The following is a 19,986-nucleotide window of genomic DNA, read 5'->3' on the forward strand; positions in this document are numbered from 1 at the left end:
TTATGATGTAGTGGTGAACAGATACAGAGATATTATAACCATTGTAACTAACAGATTCTACGTTATTAAAGCGTTAGTTAGTTAGCGTTTACTAGTTAGCGTTTTTCTGTTCAGTATTAGATCAGAAAACGCGTCAAAATGTATTAAGAACATCAATGACATACTCGGTTGCACCTAGTGTGTCACTTTTGCGCTTTCATTGCATTCTGACTTACAGGTGGTCTGCTATTTTAATCCTACATACATTTTGATCTGTTCTTATGTATTACCCGTAGGATAGACGCATGTAGGTGACGTCACCATAGACAACATTTTGCTTTTTTAAAATAAATAGACTCTATGTTGTGGTGGGTCTGTACAGTAATACTTGAGTAATAGATCACAGAGGACGTCAACAATGTGGTAAAAACATCAGTGACACAATTGTCTGTGATTCATTACTGAACGAGCCAACAGCAACATGGTATCTTAAATAAGTAAATAGTGTCTGGATAGATTAGTTATCGGCTGTTTACGTCCAACGTAACAATCCCGAGAGACAAGAGCGAATAAATTTACCGATTGACAGATATAAGAAGCATTTCCTAAACGTTTCTGCTGGAATTTTATGGCAATTAGAAATAAACACACATAGGCAATTTTGAGACAATTCCCTGCCCCTGAGAAATGAAAATTGTAACATTACACTTTAAAATTTGAAATATAAACTTCACCTTCTCGTAAGATCCCTTGCATGAAGACCCAACGCATAGTTCCGTGGCAACTCAAGATTTCCGATATGACTTCCCGCTAAAATTCAGCATAAAGCACGCGCGCATTGAGTCATGGGAGAGAAAAATTGTTCCCAGGAATTCCCGGGCACCGAGAGTGAACTGTTATTTCACAGCGCTCTGCGATCGATACAATGATCCATTTGTATAATTTGCAAATCGAAAATACACTGAGACCGAAGCGCCGTTGTCTTTTGACATTTAGAATTTTTCGAGGCGCAATTTCGCCTCGCATGGCGCGCCTCTGAGCTCTATGTCGTTACGGCGTTCTGTCGATGGCCTTGTGATTGTTATTTGTCGTTTCATCCTCTTTCGTTATATCAAACACGGGCAATTTAGTCAAAGGTTACCACAGAGACTGATCATAGTATAAACCATCCTATATTAGGGCACTCGCGGTCATACCACTTTGAATTAATTCTACAGCAACAATCGATCGCTTAATCAACATGATTGCTCTTTCCTCGCCTCGAGGTGATGATAAGTAGAATGCAGGCTCAGGGAGCCACAAAGGGCACGAGCGCGCACGGGAACGGAAGTGAGCGGCCGAGTGCTGTAGCACGAGGGTTGGATACTTCTCGTTAACTCTGAATTCTACAGATCTGCAACCTTGGTATCGAAGGTAATGAATATTGGAAAGATTTTCGTGTAGCCCGATTAGCCTTTGTAGAAATGGTAATCAATGTTTATTTCAATCGAAGAACTGTATTCATATTTAATGAAGAATGGAAAGAAAAGTGGTAAGGAAATCTTGCCCGATTCATTATTTCCGGCTCATCCCTACAGGTCATAAGGCTGCCACGAGTAGCATCTGTACTTCCTGCTGGAATCAATATTTTCAATTCAGTTCCGACGTTGAGTTCGACGGTATCGAATATTTTTGGTGTCTGTGGCAGCCTTTCCTTTGAGTCGCAGTCCGGGTTAGAATCGTAGTTTCAAAATGGTGGTCTCTAGGGAGGTTTTTGGCCAAACAGAATCAGGAGAGGATGTTTGGAAATACACTATCAGAAACAAACACGGACTGGAACTGGAAGTGATCTCGTTCGGAGCGACTTTCGTAGCATTAAGATGCCCTGATAGGTAAACTTGGGTTTGTTCTTGAAATTTTCGTGATACGTTATATATTGCATATTGAGTTTGTTTGCCTTTTGATTTAGTTGCAAGGATCGAGGGTGAGTGGTAGAAAGTAAACAGAATATTCTATAAAACTTTATTCGTACACGTTGCACAACTCATGGACAGACTTTTATTACGAGGTTTTCCGGTGCTTGACACAGCATCCGACTACCTGTAATGTACAAGCAGACAGCCGAGCATTTCGCAAATGTATGACCAACAGTCGTTATCATTATCTTAACCTTACAAACACTTTTTTTACCATTACTTTTATACATAATTATTATTCAGTAAAGTGGGGGTAATTATCAACTAATTAGCTTAACCCCTTACACCCAAACAGCAGTATTTATATTCTTCGTACTGACCATTTCCTAAGGTGCTGACATGGAGACTTGTTTTACAATCAAAAGCCTCTTGAGTTGGTGATCGTTTCCTCCATTCTCGTGACATTAATGCCTAATTCAGGGATGATTTTAGAGGTAGAAATTCTAGTAGATAAAGGCCTAGGCACTTATTTAAGGAAATACGGTTTTAAACCCCTAGCTCACAACTTTTTTTTTTTTTTTTTCAACTCAATCAGGAATGGAAAGATGGATGATGTCATTATGGGCTATGATAAGTTGGAGGGTAAGTGCTTGTAATATCTAATCTTTGTAATCTCCATCACTGAGAAGTCTATGTAAGAATTTACAGGGTTGTCATAAGAGAATGTAAAAGATGCATGAGCTGAACTGAGGAGGTGGCTGAATTGAATTATGGGTGTAAGTAAAAGCAAGCATAGCATGTGGCTGTGTAACTCACCCTTCTAGTGGGTATGTGGGCTTGTTCCCCTGGAAAAATTTGAAATTTGAAACTCTTTGAGACATGTTATCTAGCACTCTGGGACACTTGAGTAACTCTTTAAGCCATAGATATTTGATGTTAGAATAAAAAATATTATTTCCTAATTTGATCACAATTCACAAAGTAACCAAGCATAAAATGTTCTGATAGCAGGGGGTGAGGGAGGGGGGGGGGGGTTTCCATCAGCTACTGGCTTCCTATGGCAACTCTGGCAGTAGTTATTGATGGAGTTTTAATTGAACTGCTTAGGTGAACTTTTCTAGAATTAATTGCATTTGGGCCATAATGTGTCAACAATTGTGTTGCTGATTGTGCATGGCAATGGACATTTTGTTTGTGAAACTTCAATTGCAATCATTCATATTTCCTTTTTTATTCAGACTATCTGAGTAACCCTCATCACCTCGGAGCTACAGTTGGAAGAGTTGCAAACAGGATTGCAAATGCAAAGTTCACCCTTGATAACAAAGAATACAATTTAGCCGTCAATAATCCTCCAAATACTCTACACGGAGGATGGGTTGGATTCAACAAGGTCTGCTTTGTGCTAAATATGATGATGCTTATAGATAAAGAACTGTATTTCTCCCAAGAGTCTTTTAGTGTGTGTGAGTTAAAAATTGCTCTGACTGTCATTGTTGTCTTTGTTTTCGTGTTCATCAGCATAATTGGAAAAGTGAAGTGAAAGGAGAAAACAAAGTGAAGTTTGTTCACCAAAGTCCAGATGGGGATGAAAATTTTCCTGGAGATGTAACAGTAAGACTCACATTCACACTTACTGATCACAATGAAGTCAAACTCAACTACAAAGCGACAACCAAGGCTCCCACCATCATCAATCTCACCAGCCATGGCTACTTTAACTTGGCTGGTCAGGTACAAGCTTTTTAACTCTTCATACCCCAACATTAGTATGCTTTTTCTCCTTACTGTTCTGTATACATTTTTAATGGTGTTGAAAAGGAGAATTTGTTGAAAAATCAAGATTTTCTTAACCAAACAGTTTTAAACGATACTTAAGTCACAAATTTGTTAAATTTGTTTGATATTGTAAAATTATTCTTGTTTTATTGATTGTCTGAAGTTCTTTGTCAGATTGAGCATGATGTTTTGGATCACATAGCTCAGATCCATGCTAAGCACTATCTGCCCCTAAATGATGTGCAGATTCCCACAGGTACACACAGTCTAAAATTTTCAGTTTGTGTACATGTATGGTGTAGTTCCATGCAAATATATGGCCCTTCTTAGGCTGTAGTGCAGAGGCCTGTTATCTTTCAATTTGTATATCTTTTTCCTTCTGTTACATCTGTGCTCTTTAACTAACAGTGATTATTATATATTCTAGGTGAGGAATGCTCTGTGTCAAGCCCAAATGATGCCTTTGACTTCACCAAACCCAAACCTATTGGAAAGGACATTCATAAAATAGATGGCTATGATCACAACTACTGTTTAAAAGGAAAAAAAGAATGCTGCGCTGAGTAAGGAGATTAGATTTAATTTATCTACTAATAAGTTAATTTAAATTATCGTATTTAGACAGAGCTTCTGTCAATTTGAAGCCTCAGAAAGCTGATAGGAACTTTGGGGAGTTCTGAGATCCACAACAATTAGCAACAACAAAAAAAACACAACATCAGTACACAAGAAATTGACAATTCAACACATTCAGACACTGCAATATCATGGACACCCACACATGATCAATGTGTCCAATTAGTTACACAACTGAGCACATTACAAAGCCCTACAAAGAGCATGAACTGTGGGTAAATTGAGGTTAGCACTGATTGTGTATGGCTATGGGGTCCTTTTTACAAAGACTGCAACACTACAATTTACCAGCTTAAGAGCTCCCTCCAAAGAGAGAATTAAACATTATCAGAAACTGAACATAGTGAATATCAAAGACAGCAATACAAATTTAAATAAACCTTTTAAATTTACCATGGAGTATACCAATAATCAAGTCCATGGTAATGATCTTGCAGAGTGTATCATCCAAGCAGTGGGCGTGTTCTTAAAATGTTCACCAATCAGCCTGGAGTTCAATTTTACACTGCCAATGGGTTTGATGGATTCTCTGGCAAGGAAGGTGTTCTTTACCATAAGTTTGGTGCCTTCTGCCTAGAGGCGCAGAATTACCCTGACGCTGTTAACCAAGTTAGTTTTGTGTTTGTTTGTATCCATTAGTAATTTGGAACCAACATCAAACCTCAAGCTTATAAAGTCCCCGTGAAAAGTCTTCAAGTGTTTCTGCAATGGAGGGATATTTCAGTTGTATTATTTCAGTGTATAACAATTTATGTGTTTTCATTTGCTTGAATGTTTATTTTTTGGTCAACAGACTAACTTCCCAAGTCCAGTTCTTCGGCCAGGGGAAACTTACAAACAGAAAACCATCTACAAATTTGATGTCAAAGACAAGCAATGAGCCCTGTCATAATTAGATTAACAATTCACTATTAATATCTAGAGTAGGGTATTGAAATAATTCATTGGCAAAAGCTTTAGGAAGCTAAGGGATAGGCTCAAATTAGAATGGACCTTAACTCTAAGAGGTGAAGTTCATAAATGTGTTATTTCCTCTTCAAGAGGTCCTTGGTTATTCATCAGTGTATTATGGGTCAGTCAATTTGAAGCCAAACACCTCCCCCTTCCAGGCAAGGTCAAATTCCCAACCCTTCAGGCACAGATGAGGGTCAAATACCCATGGGTTGCCAGGGTAAGGGGGGATGTTGAAGCTTGAAATTGATTGGCCTATTATTGTGGTAGCGCAGAATGGAAGTCAAAATTTAAAATCACAAGTGCTTTTTTCCAAATCAGAGTAATATACTTAGATAAACTGAGGTATTTACAAGTGCTAAGTCCATAGCGTGTGTAAAGAGTTATTGTGGGTAGCAAAAACATAATTCAGATGCAGACGTATTAAATACTCATCTACAATGTTCTGTTAAACAAAAATTTTTTATTCAATAAAAATACAACAATGCATGACTAATCTTTTTAATGGATAATGCTGTTTTATATATTTTCCACTCAATCAACTTTCCCCCCCTTCCTATAGTTTTTGCTTTACTTTGGGAAATTCTCTATCCATTATAGAAAAAGCCATACTTAAACCTTGCAGTTCTTGCTCTGTATACATAGAAAGGCCGTTAGTGAGCAGTGATTTCTCTATCGCATCAAATACTGATGCTGCTTCATAGCTACATGTAGAGAAACCTGAGGCCAATTGAGGAATGAGCTCAGGTTTATTTTGAGGCATGTTTCTATCTAAAACTTCTCTTTTCAACTGCTTAAGAGGCTCTTGGATATCTACTGATACCTGAACACATTCATTTAATATCATACACAGTTCCTCATCAGAGTAAACAGTAGCATGTGATAACATGTCACTCACTGCCTTTGTTAAAAATTCTGATCTTAAAAGTGTTGATTTTCCAAATGCCCAAACTAACTGAGTAAACTGCTCAGCTTTTAGCATACTTAAATCCCTTGAAATCAATACCTTTTGGCTGTTAAGAAAAAGCTCAGTACTTGTATGACCAGACATTGCAAATGACCATAAAAGACGTGACAATTCTTGGTTTCCAAACTCTGCAAAACCTCTTAAGTAGAGTTCTTCTTCTATGACATCAAAGATCTCTAGGGCATCTGGGCACCTTTTGGCAAATGCCCATGCTAACATCGAGAGATCATTTGCATCAAAATGATGAACACCTCTCCGTATTATTTCAGGACTTAAACTAGCAAAAAGATCATGCCCTTCTCCCCCTTCAAATCCAGCTCTTGCAAAGGACCATAACAGCATCTTGAGGCAATGAGCACTGAGATCTCTAACTGGTCTTTGCAAAATTTCCTCTTCTGTAATTGAAAACAGTTTATCACATGGTACAATTCCTTTCTGGGTGAATGACCATAAAAACTGAGCAAGCTGGTCATTGCTAAATTCTCTCACACCTCTCAACAAAATCTCTTCTTGGAACTTTTCTAATAGTTCTTTACTCTCGTTTCCAGTTTTGGTAAAAGACCACAGAACACCAGCCAGTCCACGATTTTCAAATTTCGCCATCTTAAGCTGCCCATCCAGAATTAATTGTTCAACAATTCCGAAGAACTTGGATCTTTTCAAGTCAAGTGAAGCAAAACCAATAAGAATCTTACACACTGCTGGCGTCCGAAATGAGGTCTGATCTCGCCGAAGTATTTCATTCTCGCATTCTGTAACAAACCATGCATCATGCTCCCTTAGTTTTCCTAATGACCATACGATAGTCGCAAGATCACGGGTCTTGCATGTCTCAAGATCATTTCCAATATTGTTCAACAAGGTGATAAAAATTTCCATTTCATCATTCACAACTTTTCTTGTAGAGAAGAAGTTCTTCTTTGGTCCACCAGCAGCCACCTTGGCTAAATGATGCAGAATTGTTATGCGATTCATTTGAGTCATGGCAGGTGAGTCCTTAAATCTGTCATACAAGTAAAGATATTCACTGGTAGACTTGACAGCTGAAATATCCTTAGCCAGGGTCTTCACAGAAACAGACTTGAAAGCGCATAGGACTGATGGTAAGCCAAGGCTTATCCTTTTACACCTGATCCAGTTTTGTTGTGGTTTAACAGGTGATGCAAGAACACTTTTTGTTAAACCCCTGGCTTGTATAAAAGGCAATGATGAACAGCAATTCTTGAAAAGTCCTACAAGTCTAACTTGCACAAGAAATTTTCTCATAAAACCCATTGAATTAAATTAGTTCATAATATGACCTTTTTTGTCTCAACTTGATTATGGAGAGCAGCTCATTAACCACAACAGAAGAACCTAAGAGAATGAAAAGAAAAAAAATTATGCTATCAGACATGGTTACACTAGTTTATTATCAAGAACCTCGACCTATGGCTCCTTTTCACCCTAACATAAGTATTCATATTCCCCAAACTGTTCTCTTCACATTTCTTATGGTACTGACAAAGAGAATTTGTTTGACAATCAGGAGCTTCTTCACTAGGTTATCATTTCCTTTATTCTCACAACCTTTACATCTGCTTCTAGGAAGATAATGTAAGGAGAAATTAGAAGCCAGTCACACTGTTCTCTTCACACTGTTCTCTTTACATTTCCTATGGTACAGACAGAATGTGTTTGATGATTGGGAGCTCTTTAAATTGGTGATCATTTTCTTTATTCATGTGACTTTTAAATTTGCTTCAAGGAAGATAGTTGTAAGGGGTCAAATTAGAAGTCAGTCACACTGTTCTCTTTACATTTCCTATGGTAGGGAAAATTTAATGAAAATCTGTTTGACAATCAGGAGTTTCCTAAATTTGTGATCATTTCCTTGACTCTCTTGACCTTTACGTTTGCTTCAAGGAAGATAATGTAAGGAGAAATTGGAAGCCAGTCACATGTAGGGGTTAAAGGGGGTTAGGAGCAGACAATATTTTAAAGCCAGAGGTTTCAAAGGACTGAATGGAGTTGAGATAGTATTTTTCGAGGTACTGAGAGGAAGTGAAGGGGGGGGGGGGGGGTTTATCTCAACTGAGAGGGTGAAGACACAAAAACCAAAGAATTATACTCGTTGGGGTGGGGTGGGAGGGAAAGGGTGTTTTCTCAAAACAACACAAATATTATTAGTAAAGTTCCCATGCACCACGGTAAAAAAAAAATGCCTGAGATCGAGGCGCAAAAAAACCGTACTTGGCCAATTTTCAGTTCAGACTAAAAAGCTGAATAATTTTAACATACAATTCGATGGAAAAAAGAGAGAGTAGATGGAATTCTTTGAGCGGTCGACATTTAGTTTGCAAAAGATACTTACAAAACATTTGTCCAAAGTATCTAGAATTCCTCCATCATGTTGAAGTATAATTATTTCGTCCGCGAGCGTGTTTCGTGAGACAGGCAAACTAATAGCGCCCGCGGTACAAAAGTGTTCGGAAGTTACGTCATGTAACGAATCATGTACATTTGCTGACAGTCTCTTGCGCTTGATGGCCAATATCTGAAAATCACCTGCAAAAAAATGGATCTGCAAACTACCTAGACGAAAGTATGACTGAAAAGTCCAGAACAATAAACCAGTGGTATGTCTCTTTTGAGAAAGGAAAAGATTTTGATTCTTGGGGCCAGCTGGTGGAAGCCGCCGAGGAGTATTCAAGGTACCACATAAGAACGATATGTCTGTTTTATTTGCTTTCCTCTTTTATATGCAGTACACACATTTTGCTCCGTAATTCACTGCGATCTCATAGGAAGAAACGACGCCTATCTAAGCTACTTTATGGCTAGCTTCGTTAGTGGATTTTGGCCTGAGTAGGTAGAATATTCAAGGTCATTTAGTGTTGCATGAAACGGTACTGTTTCGATTCTTGTTTGCGGAATAAATTTAAGCCCTCAGAATTTGAAAGTGGCTTAATTTTTCCAGAAAACATATTTAATTTTTTAGTTAAGATTCTGGTTTAGTCTTTTTTTAACCATTGTCAGTATAAATGGTTGAAACTACCCAAGAAATTTCCCAAGAGAAGATGATCATAGTTTACTGTGTGTATATTTTTCACGACTAAAAAAAAAACCTAGACTGTGTATTATGATAAGCTTGTGGAGATTGGTAACAGCTATCTAGGAATGGTTTAACATAAACTTGTCGAAAGAAATACGGTAGCAACAGCGCGAGTCTGTGTAGAAATAATCGTTCTTAGATATGTTCAGGGTGATAAATGTTTAGAATGTTCAAATTTGGATATATAATATGTATATTAAACGTAAGTGTTTCATTTTAAGCAATAAGCTCTGCTCCAGTTTAATCATATTTTACTGCTCTAGCAGGTGAATTTTTGTTATAAATAAATTTCAATTGTCTTTCTCTTGAAATACTTTGTAAACATTCTCTTTTGTCATTTTTAATTAATTTTTTTGCATGGCCTGACAGGCTTGCCTAAGTCATATACAAATCTATGTCACCTAATATTTAATTTTCACAATTTTAATTTTTTTTTGTTTTTTACACTTGGGGAGAATTTAAAATGACTAGCCACTGACTATGTACTGTTAAATCTGTATATATATATGATATAGCTATCTATTAATTTTTGATAAAAATGATAATTTTGTGGACATTCATTAAATTAACCCTTTAATTCCCAAGATCTGATTATTAATTCTCCCCTCTAACTGTTACAGATTTCCTTGTAAGTTAGTTACAAGATTTTAATATTAGATCAAGAATTAGCATCTAGCTGATAAGTTTGAGTATTGTCATTACCTGTTTGCTGAGTAATATATGGAATTTATTACAGGGAGAACAGTGTTCTCCCTTATTTTAAGCATGACAGATAAAATAAATTTTCAAACCATTAAAGGAATCCCTTTACCTGTTGAATTTCCAAGAATTCCAAGCAATTTTAAATGGTAATAAGAGATATTACAGGCAGTAAATTTTGTTGGTTACCGCCTGAAAAGAAGAACACTGTTACTTGTCAATCAAGTTACTTGTCAATCAACTCTGAGAGTTGAAGGATTAAAATTTTTCTTGATAATCTGCCCACAATATTGACTAATGAGCTTATTTAGAATTTTCGAATCTGATTCTTTTTGCCTTTCTCTCTCTTTAACCTTCCTTAAAGAAATTCTTGTAGATGACCACTGATTAATAAAGAAAGTTGTTTTGTCTAGACTCGCTAGAGACTTGAAAAAACATTGTACTCTGGGAAACAAGATGTTTCAAGAGGAACAGAAGGTTTGTGGAGACAGAGTTAAAACTTTCATTATTGTGTATAAATCAATGTCTGAAGTAAAATATATTAATTGACCAAATCAATCTTGAAACAGACACACCCCTGACTTGCCATATTGCCAAAACACTGAGTTGCGTATGCCACTAAGTAATATTTAATGTAGTTCATACATTCATTAAGTAGAGAGATTCTTTTGGCTATCTATTCATTAGACACACAAGTAAAAGGGGTAAGTTTCTAAGGAAAATGTAGTGCTGCATTAGTGTGAGAGTATTCAGTCTAATTTGGTTCTATTAACTGAGTTTATTTGATAAAAATGTAAATTGGCTACAGTAAAGAGTTTAAAAACTGACATTTCAAGCGTTAGCCCTTCATCAGAGCCCTTCATCCAATGTTCAAAATGTCAGCTTTTTAAAATTCTTTATGTTGGCTGATTTACATTATCAACTCAGTTGATATTACACCAAATTACCCTGAACATTCTCACTCTGATCCAGCAGTTTCTTTAGAAACGTACTCCCTTTATTAGACACACTCCAGTGCTTTCAAATGAATGTAAACACTTGAAAGGGTTTGACCATTGCAGAAAAATAACATTTGCAGATTGAGGGCCAAGTAGATTTGGTCCATTTGCTCCATTTACTGCTCAAGAATTAAAGATAGATATAGCCATTTACATGATTTTTACTTTAATTTTATTGATAACAAATTAAATGTAATGTTTGTTCTATAGAAACTGATGCTTAAAATGTCAGCCTGTTTTGAGAAGAGAAGCAAAATATTACTATCCACTCAGGTGAATTTGACTGTGATCATGTTTGGTTTGATAATATTATGAGGTTTTTTTCTTGCATGATGAAAAAAAAAAGGTGAAATTCATTTAGACCGTGAGTTCTGTTAATTATACTGTATATGGTTATTGAGAAGAGAGTGTGCAATTTTGTGCATCAGTTTTATCAGACACCCTCTGTCAGTTTCTATTATTTAGGAAGGAGATTGCTCATCAATAGTGCATCAATTTAGCATAACCTTGGCACCATACCTTTGAAACACATTTACTATAATAAGCTTAATACTTAACAATTATTCCATGAGCGCTGTTGGATATTAAATGGTGAATAGTAAATCTTGTGTCCAACAAGCATGAATAGAATAATCGTTTTATTGTGAACACTAGCTATGGGAGCTTAATGAATTTGTTTTAATGTTAAGATTAAGAAATACTTGTGTGTATTAGTTTCTATGTAAGGTGATTGGGTATATGAGTTCCATTTTGCTGGAGTTAAATGAGCCAATCAGAGCATTAGAAATTCAATAACCAGAGTTGAAAATTTAATGATTATCATATACACTAAAATTTGAAAGTAAATCAACCGGTTAATTTTAATCAATAATTAACGTAGTCTTGAAATGTTTAAAGTTCATCTTCTCAATTGTCTATTATTACTTTTTATCTTGATTTACAAAAAGGCTAGAGATGATGAGATCTCATTTGATGATATCAAGAAAGTTGGTGAAGGTGAGTGTGCATTGTTTGTTACTATGCTGTCATTGCTCCCTGCATAATTGTACAGTATATGTTTCAATAATCCATTTTACAGTTGAGTGCTAGGTTGCCATTAGCCTTCAAACAGGAGTGAGGCTAAGGGTGACCTTGTTATGATACATATATTGCTGCTTTTTAAATTAATGTAAATTACTTTGTTATCAGTTGCTAACTAGATACTGGTCTCTATCACAACAAGGTCACCTTCAGCCTCACTTTAAATCAAAGGCTCAGCAACTAACATAAACAACTGTAAAATGGCTTGTAATGGCCAGTACCTGATAACTCCAGACATATTTATATTTAGAAACAATTGATACAACCTCTTTGAGGGAGACAGTGGTGTAATGATTAAGTGCCCTCCAATATTCTTATAACAACCTCTCAACTTTCAGCGCAACAAAAATTGTCCCAATGATATTCCTAGCTATTCCTAAGCCAGCTTCATCACAATATTTCTATTAACTGGTTTGTCTTTTTAAAATAATTCTCATTTTACAACAGTTTTAACTGCAGATTACCATTATCAACTCTTTTTGCACAGTGTTGAGAAACTTAAATGTAGGTTGGAATGGTCCTTTTCCAGTCAGGATCGAAGAGCCTAAAACAAGGTTAGTCATAATTTAGATCAATAAGTAAGTTTTAGGTTGTTATTTTTATAACTGGTGGGGTCAGCAAGAAATAAAATTAAAAATTTCAAGCTGATTGAATAGATGATCTGGGTTAGCTCATCAAATTTTTGGCACCACACATACAGGAAGGAAATTTTTTATAGTCCATTTTGGAGTTGCATGCTTGGTTGCCAAGCCTTTGAACAGGAGTGAGGCTAAGGGTGACCTTGTTATGATACAAACATTGCTGCTTTGTAAATTACTTTGTTATCAGGCTAATTAGATACTGGTCTCTATCACAACAAGGTCGCTTTCAGCCTCACTCCAAATCGAAGGCTTGGCAACTAAATGCATTACTGCAAAATGGCCAATTAAACTTTTGCCTCTTCTAAAATAAAGATCACCAAATTGATCAGGTCTTCAGTGACATGTGACTTGATGGGTCCTGCCCAGATCATTGGCAAGTTGAACCTTTCCTTGGTTCTTTCTTCATTCAGGGTCATTTTTTGGTTTCTGATGCAACTTGTCTCTCAAATATTACTGCTATCTGAAGGATGGAAAGCCTACAACTTTTTTTTCTTTTCTGTATTAGCCCCAAAAATTTTTAAAAGCTGACTGAAAATGCAAATTCCTACCTATTTAATTGTTCATTTAATTATTATTGAGTAGATGATATTTTTATAAATTTTGTTAGTGATACTGATGTAACAGAATATGGAGATGAAAATGGAACTGAGCATGTTTCTTCAGTTGGTGAGTTCTTTCCTTTTTTAATGCATGAACACACTTTAAGATCTTATAGGCATTCAAGTTATTACTAACACCAGCGTACTCTGGCATAGAATATCACTATGTCTGGTGTCTTTTACTATCAGTAATCATACAGTTCAGTGTGTGACACAGATTACTTATACTGCCCAGGATCCCATTTTCAGATAGGGCGATAGTTACCTCAAAATTAGAGTTGGGCATGATTAATACTCTTCTATGCCCTTGAAAATTAATGGTGCTTTTGATTGAATGAAAATTCCTGATATTGCAATTGTTTTTAAACATGCTTATACCAACTGATTGAAAAGGCTAGTTTACAGAAATGCAATAAAAACAGCAGTGTGGCACACCATTTATGAAAGAGTTCTAGAAACTTACAGAAGAGAACTATCAGTAACAGTACTCAGTTGAAATAATCTGGTCATGTATTTAGCATGTTAAACAACCACAACCCTTTTTCAGATATTAATCTCACATATGTCATACATTTGTTCATTTTTGTTGTATTTTTGCTCTGTCATATAATGATGTTCATCTTTTTTCTTGTTTTTTAAGCCGAAGGAGGGTCTTTGTTGCCGCGTATCCCATTCGAAGAAGGATATCATCGACTTGTTGTAAGAATCAACCAGATTGGACTGAAGGATGCCCATGTGTACATTAATCCATTTTTTACTGTTTCTGTGAAAGGTAACGATCAATGATTATTATAATGCCAAGGTGGAGGGGATGTTAACTAATTCCTTTAACCCCTAAGAGTCACCATGAGCATGTAATTTCTCCTCTCAATTTCATCCCTAAAACACACATAGGGTCACAAGAATAAACGAAATGATCACCAACAAAAGAAGTTCTTGATTGTTAGGTACATTCTCCTTACCAGCACCTTAGGAAATGTAAGGAGAACAGTATGGAGAATATGCATACTGATATTTAGGGTGTAAAGAGCTAACTGTTGAAATAACTGCAGCAAATTTATATTGAACTATTGAGTGTTTTCTCTCTACAGATGCCAATGGTGTGAATGTAACCCCAGCTCAAGATACACCCACTTCAAACAGAGTTAATGGAAAGTTTATCAACTTTGATACTGATGTAGAAATTCAAAAGCCTATAGAGAAACTTCCAAGAGGTTAGAGTTGTTGTATTTTTTATTTTGGAATTCCATGTGTCTGTTGGGCTCTTTGTCAAAAAAAAAACATTGTCAAAGGGAGAACTCTTAAAAGAAAAGGAGAGAATTCCACCAATCACAGCTAAATAAGATTTCAGAAGAGGAAGTTTGATTCATTTCTAACAAATTCACTGAGTACCAAGCCAGTATAGTTTGTTGATTTGAAATTAAAAGCTCTGTTCTGACCAAACTTTTTTTTTTGAATGGTCAGTATTGAAAGGGAACACAGAAAAAAGGCTGTGATGCAGCATCTTCTTCTCCCCACTGTTTCACAAGGGAACACAGGAAAATTTGAAAGGAAAATGGTGTAGTCAATCAGAAGTCACAATAAGGAGCTTTTTCCGTACATCCCTTCAATTTGTCTTACATGGTTCTCACTCTGTACATGTGTGATTTATTCTGACAAATCCAGCCTTATCTGTTCTAACTTCCTGGAAGTTAAAAAATAATGTAAAACTTCTCCTTGCCATGTCAATCGAGCAGGTGATAAAACAAAGTTCTCAGGAGGAAGATGTTACCTTCTAAGGGCCTATTTACACGGTACGACTTTGTCGCATGCGACAAGCTTACGACAAGCTTACGACACTAATTGCTTCGTGTAAATCAAACCTACAACTCGCTTACGACTCTTAAGTCATGTCGTAGGCCTGTCGTAAGCTTGTCGCATGCGACAAAGTCGTGCCGTGTAAATAGGCCTTAATAAAGCCATAATTCTCCTAAAAAATTTTCAAGTTAAAATGTACAGTGACCAGAACAGAGAATCACTTGTTAGTTACTGGGCAGTTAAAACGTGTTAAGACTCCTCGTTGTTTTCACAATACAGGTACCGCAATATTCTTCGAGTTTAAACATTACAAACCGAAAAAGGATATTGTGAGCACAAGGTGCTTTGCTTTCATGGAACAGGACGAGTTTAAACCTGGTCCTGCCTGTATCGAACTGTAAGTAAATACGACTATTTGTTAACTGCATCAGGGACGCTTTCATGGTATAAGCAATCTTAGCAATCAAAGTTGACTAAAGTGTTTGTACAGACATAAGCGGTGGCCTTGAGGTCGTATTAAAAGATTCTGGGTCAGAGCCTAATTCCGGAATACTGTCTTATGTTCTTGGACTGGACACTGACAGGGATTTCAATAGCGTTTGCCATAAGTGGCTGCCGACGGTGCCTGAAGAGGCGCCTGAGCCCGGAAAAGTGGGCGTACAGCAAAACTCAAACACGAGAGCGGTGAGAGGTCTGATTAAGGCGGCGGTAGATCGAGGGTAACTGGCTTTCATTGAAAACCCTGCGCTTACCTTTTATTGACTGTGTAACTGTCTGTCTGTCAGTCTGTCTGCCTGTCAGCTTGTCTGTCTGACTGCCTTGTCCCTCTGACTTTCTGACTACCTGACGGTCAATGATTTCCTCTTTATCTGAATGTCTATCTTTCTGACCAACTGATTTTCGCCATGTTTATTTGATTGACTTTCTGACTATCTTAATGTCTGTCTGTCTAAATGTTGTGTGTCCGTCTGCTGTTATTGTTATCCTGATACTGCTTTTTTACGGTCTTAAACTGCAGGGTTCCTTTTTTTTTTTTCAGCTATCAGAAACCAACGGATTTTAATCGCAAGAGGTTAAATCTATATACACAAAAACCGCTATATCTTCACCTAACACTCAATGTCCTTGATGACTGATATCAGACAATAGATAGCATGCGAGTAAGCCCTTATTATTATCCAATAGCACAAAGTAAAGTACAAATATCTTGCGATATTGTACGGTCATTTGGACAGTTGGTTATTTTGTACTGTAAAAAGACGCTTCTCTATTCACTTTGCTTTTCCCGCCATATAAGAAATGAGCAGAAAAACTTGGCAGAACAAAAAGCAGTTGAGTAATAAATAACTTATTAGGCGTTTTGGTGTGTTGTATCGCTGAGTATCGTTACTCGTGGTTTGTGATTTAACTCGCCCTACGGGCTCGATAAAATACGGCATAACTCGTAAAATACTCTGTGATACTACACACCAAAACGTCTAATCAAATATATTTATTGGCGCTTAAGCACAAGCATTTTTTTGCCCGCGTGAAGTATTGAAGCGTTGAGAAAAGCGAGCCAGGGAGGAGTCTGCAAGGGGTCTGGCACTCATAATACCTCGTACCAGACCTCTTGCCGACTTCTCGCCTTACTCTGGGCCTCAAACGGGTGACGAACGCTTGTGCCAAAGCCCTAACAATGACGACCTGCTCGTAGGCAACACAAAGATGATTTCTTTCTTTCGCTAAAACACGAGCAAGGAGTCAAAAGATGCAATACCTTTCTAATGAATCATACACATATACTATTAATATTTTTAAGCGCAATCCTGATGCTAACCAAAACTATCCAAGAGTTTTTACAAGGGGAAGGAATCAAGTTATTTTTTATTACAAAGTGTGAGTTGGGTTTTTTTCCTTTCATTTATAACGCATTTTCGCAGAGAATTATTTTCAAAGTGGCTGTGAGCTACTGAAGCAAAAATTGATATTTGTTTCAAGTATCTATCGATGGGGGATTTAAAATATTCCTTGTATTGGAAATTGCTTACCAATTTGCTTACCAGATCTGGAAGCTTTAAAAGAAATTCAGCCGAATTTGATGCTCTTCAAAGAACACAGAAAATTATCCCAAAAAGGCTTTTGAATAAAGGAATAAAGAAACCTAGATTAAAATTTAACCTTGAGCTAGAGCTTATCGGCCTTCGAACAGCTGGGCCCAGAAGAATTGAATTTTCCCTTTTATCAAACTCTGCGAGATAAAAGGCAAACTTAGTTTGAAAACAGCGAATTCCATAAGGATTATGAATTATTAGAGAAGAGGGTTTAATATTCATTTCTCCTTAGACCTAGAATGTCAAAATTATAATTATAAGTTTCATAAGATACTGATGTGCTGAGCAAGTGGAACATATTATAAGCTAGAAATTGACAAAACAAATCCTTTGCTTCTCACAGGCTGGTACCTCAATGTGAATTAGTTATATGAGAAAAAATATATATAGCGCAAGTTCTTCATTTGACTGTAACTAGTAGCTAATATCATAACAGTCGAAAGAACATTTTGTTTAATTTTAAGACCATGGTGCTACTCTGTTTTTTAGCGAAAGAAGAATTTTTGCCACTTTTCACATAAAAAAAAAAATTAATCAGGTAATGTACGCCTCTTTAGTTTAGGAAGAAACGTCTTGTTCGACATTAGAAAAGGAAATGTTTTAATTCAGTTCTTCCTTATCTTTTTAGCATTTTAGGGGCAATTTATTTGGTAGTGAATGTCAGAGAAAAACGGTGAAAATCACTTATATTTCCTTATTATCTTAAACGTAACTTAGATTTAGAAACTATTTAGTAGATCGATTTATTTTAAAAATTGCAGTTGAAATCTATAATTGTAGATGTCGATGTATTTAGTTAGGAAAGTTTATTTGTTGGAAGAGCTCGTTTCATCGTAGATCATAATTAGGGTTTTTATCGTTATTTTTAGAGAAATTTTCAATAGAGAGTCGAAAGTAATCCAAGATTGCATCGGTTTAACTCTACTTCGTTCTGTGATTGGTCCAGAAAGCTCGTGTCACTTTCTCAACCAATTAGATGTAAAAGTAACACCAATCATGACTTGGTCGCCCGCGTTTTCCTGCGCTTTAGGCAGTTTGGTTGTTTTTACCTCGAGTTCGCATCTGCTTGTAAAGATCTTTTTCTTTCCTCTGATTGATTGTTGTGATTCCTTTTGTTTTGCTTTAACGACACGCAATCAAAAAGCACTCGATTGAAAAATAAAGGTTAGAAAGTGAGAATCACTCCTAGACTGGTCATTCTGTTTATTAAACTTTTCATTTAGCTTACGCCTGCAACTAATTCATTTCTCGTCCTCTGATAACATTATATGTTTGTCAATCACTGAAGGACAGGACCAAAATGACAGAGACTGAGTTCTTGGGGTGTTAGTCAGGACTTTAGGCAAAATTGTTTTTTATCCAAGAGTCTTATCGTTTGGCTTCTATCTGAAAGAGATTCCATTGTGAAAACTTTCTTCAATCGTATCAAATTGATCAGAAAGGTCTACCGAGGAACATTGCAATTTCCCTTTTCAACCATTAAAAGCCACGAAACGTCCACATGAGGTTTTAAAATTTTATAACCAGCAGTAACGCAATCTTGTTAGCCCTAGATTTTCATCACGACAAAATCGAGTAACCGTTTTTTCGTTAATTGTTAACAAATTGAATATCTCAGTAAAGGCATTACTTTTTTAGGGTTTGAGGAGATACGTTGATTGCTGTTTCAATTCAAGATAAAAGAATATTAAGCATCTTTGCATAAAACTTTCCACGAAAGATATTTATTAATTTACAGGTTAACAAAGGCAAAAAATTGCTAAGGTCACCAGCGTCAGTATCGAAGTCAATTACGTGTAATAAGATGCTTTAAAATCTCTTCCCAATTACCTGTATGCACATCTTTTGTTTCAAGTAGTCCCTTTAGCTTTACCATGACGACATAAAATATCATTTGAGAAAAATTGAGAGAAAGTGAATCATGAGACCATGAAGATGCCATGAATTCCTAGGAGGTTTTTGTGGGGATGGCAGATGACTTAGTCAAGATAAGGACGAAGAGATTTCGGGGTCAGAGGATTTTGGGGGGATCATAAGGCTCAGGTAGAGCGGTGGAGGGGGGGGGGGGGGAGGGGCTCAATCATCGCCAACAGAGTGTTGGATTGTTTTGGTTATCTATTTTGAGCAACTCGCGTAAACGGAGGCAATAAGAGTCTGTTCAGGAGCTTTATTTCACTCTCTGAGACTCTGTCTCTCTTCGACAAATTTAGCCCTAAGTGCGCGCTCTGAAATACCCTATCGGTAGGCATGGGTGGGTTCATGGGACAACTGGCCTTGGCAGAGTAAACATATTTGTAGGACGCTCACCAAAACAATCTCACAAGACATTCGAAATGAACAACAAAGTACCTAACAACAACCAATCTTCGATAACTAAACAAAACTTTCCGTTGAGGACTCTAAGCAAAGTCAAGAACAAACCCAAACACAACTAGCGATGGCGACTATCATACGAGAATTACAGCCCTCTATGTTAAAACCAGGAAGGAGGGGGCGTCTCCGAGGTTAATATTGGTCAAATCACAACTACCAGTATGACATCACGCAAGCAATATGGTGGATAAATTTGTCATTCGTTATCTTCTGCGAAATTTGGAATTTTCAATCATATCGATAGGTTGATTTCTTAATCTTGAGGTATTTAAGATTCAGAAAATATGTAAGAGTTTTTGTAAGTAGTTGGAGTGAGGAGATGGTGTTTAAGAGCTTCACATTTAAGATGAAAACATATTACTTTGTGGCTTATTTGTCAGCTGAAAATGTTCGGTTGCTAATGTT

The 19,986-nt window shown here is 36.6% G+C and overlaps 3 protein-coding genes across 3 annotated transcripts; 2 read left to right on the forward strand and 1 right to left on the reverse strand.

Moving 5' to 3' along the window:
* Positions 1-864: 864 nt before the first annotated feature.
* On the forward strand, positions 865-5,736 carry LOC113672073 (galactose mutarotase). Its single transcript, XM_089212743.1, has 9 exons — positions 865-1,392; positions 1,557-1,850; positions 2,470-2,516; positions 3,113-3,267; positions 3,396-3,608; positions 3,828-3,909; positions 4,081-4,216; positions 4,727-4,898; positions 5,083-5,736. Exons 2-9 carry the CDS (start codon positions 1,711-1,713, stop codon positions 5,167-5,169), a joined length of 1,032 nt encoding a protein of 343 aa, XP_089068869.1. The 5' UTR covers positions 865-1,392; positions 1,557-1,710; the 3' UTR covers positions 5,170-5,736.
* On the reverse strand, positions 5,687-8,667 carry LOC113672071 (uncharacterized). The gene is made up of 2 exons (XM_089212741.1): positions 8,561-8,667; positions 5,687-7,563 (listed from the first exon to the last, which is right to left on the reverse strand). The coding sequence occupies exon 2, from the start codon at positions 7,480-7,482 to the stop codon at positions 5,797-5,799; it is 1,686 nt and encodes a 561-aa protein (XP_089068867.1). The 5' UTR covers positions 7,483-7,563; positions 8,561-8,667; the 3' UTR covers positions 5,687-5,796.
* A 27-nt stretch (positions 8,668-8,694) lies between these two features.
* On the forward strand, positions 8,695-18,390 carry LOC113672078 (axin interactor, dorsalization-associated protein). The gene is made up of 10 exons (XM_089212744.1): positions 8,695-8,900; positions 10,414-10,477; positions 11,209-11,271; positions 11,946-11,994; positions 12,566-12,632; positions 13,327-13,385; positions 13,959-14,090; positions 14,410-14,532; positions 15,395-15,512; positions 16,155-18,390. The coding sequence occupies exons 1-10, from the start codon at positions 8,794-8,796 to the stop codon at positions 16,249-16,251; spliced, it is 879 nt and encodes a 292-aa protein (XP_089068870.1). The 5' UTR covers positions 8,695-8,793; the 3' UTR covers positions 16,252-18,390.
* The last annotated feature ends 1,596 nt before the right edge of the window (positions 18,391-19,986 follow it).

Source organism: Pocillopora damicornis, chromosome 7 (assembly GCF_964200805.1).
Source record: "Pocillopora damicornis chromosome 7, jaPocDami1.2, whole genome shotgun sequence".
NCBI classification, from domain to species: domain Eukaryota; kingdom Metazoa; phylum Cnidaria; class Anthozoa; order Scleractinia; family Pocilloporidae; genus Pocillopora; species Pocillopora damicornis.

Bases quoted from the DNA above. Each gene is read 5' to 3' on its own strand.
- LOC113672073 (XM_089212743.1), top strand. From the start codon at position 1,711: ATGGTGGTCTCTAGGGAGGTTTTTGGCCAAACAGAATCAGGAGAGGAT. The intron at 1,851-2,469 runs GTAAACTTGGGT...CAACTCAATCAG, and splicing joins GCATTAAGATGCCCTGATAG to GAATGGAAAGATGGATGATG. The intron at 3,268-3,395 runs GTCTGCTTTGTG...CGTGTTCATCAG, and splicing joins GATGGGTTGGATTCAACAAG to CATAATTGGAAAAGTGAAGT.
- LOC113672071 (XM_089212741.1), bottom strand. From the start codon at position 7,482: ATGGGTTTTATGAGAAAATTTCTTGTGCAAGTTAGACTTGTAGGACTT.
- LOC113672078 (XM_089212744.1), top strand. From the start codon at position 8,794: ATGACTGAAAAGTCCAGAACAATAAACCAGTGGTATGTCTCTTTTGAG. The intron at 8,901-10,413 runs GTACCACATAAG...TGTTTTGTCTAG, and splicing joins GCCGCCGAGGAGTATTCAAG to ACTCGCTAGAGACTTGAAAA. The intron at 11,272-11,945 runs GTGAATTTGACT...ATTTACAAAAAG, and splicing joins AAATATTACTATCCACTCAG to GCTAGAGATGATGAGATCTC.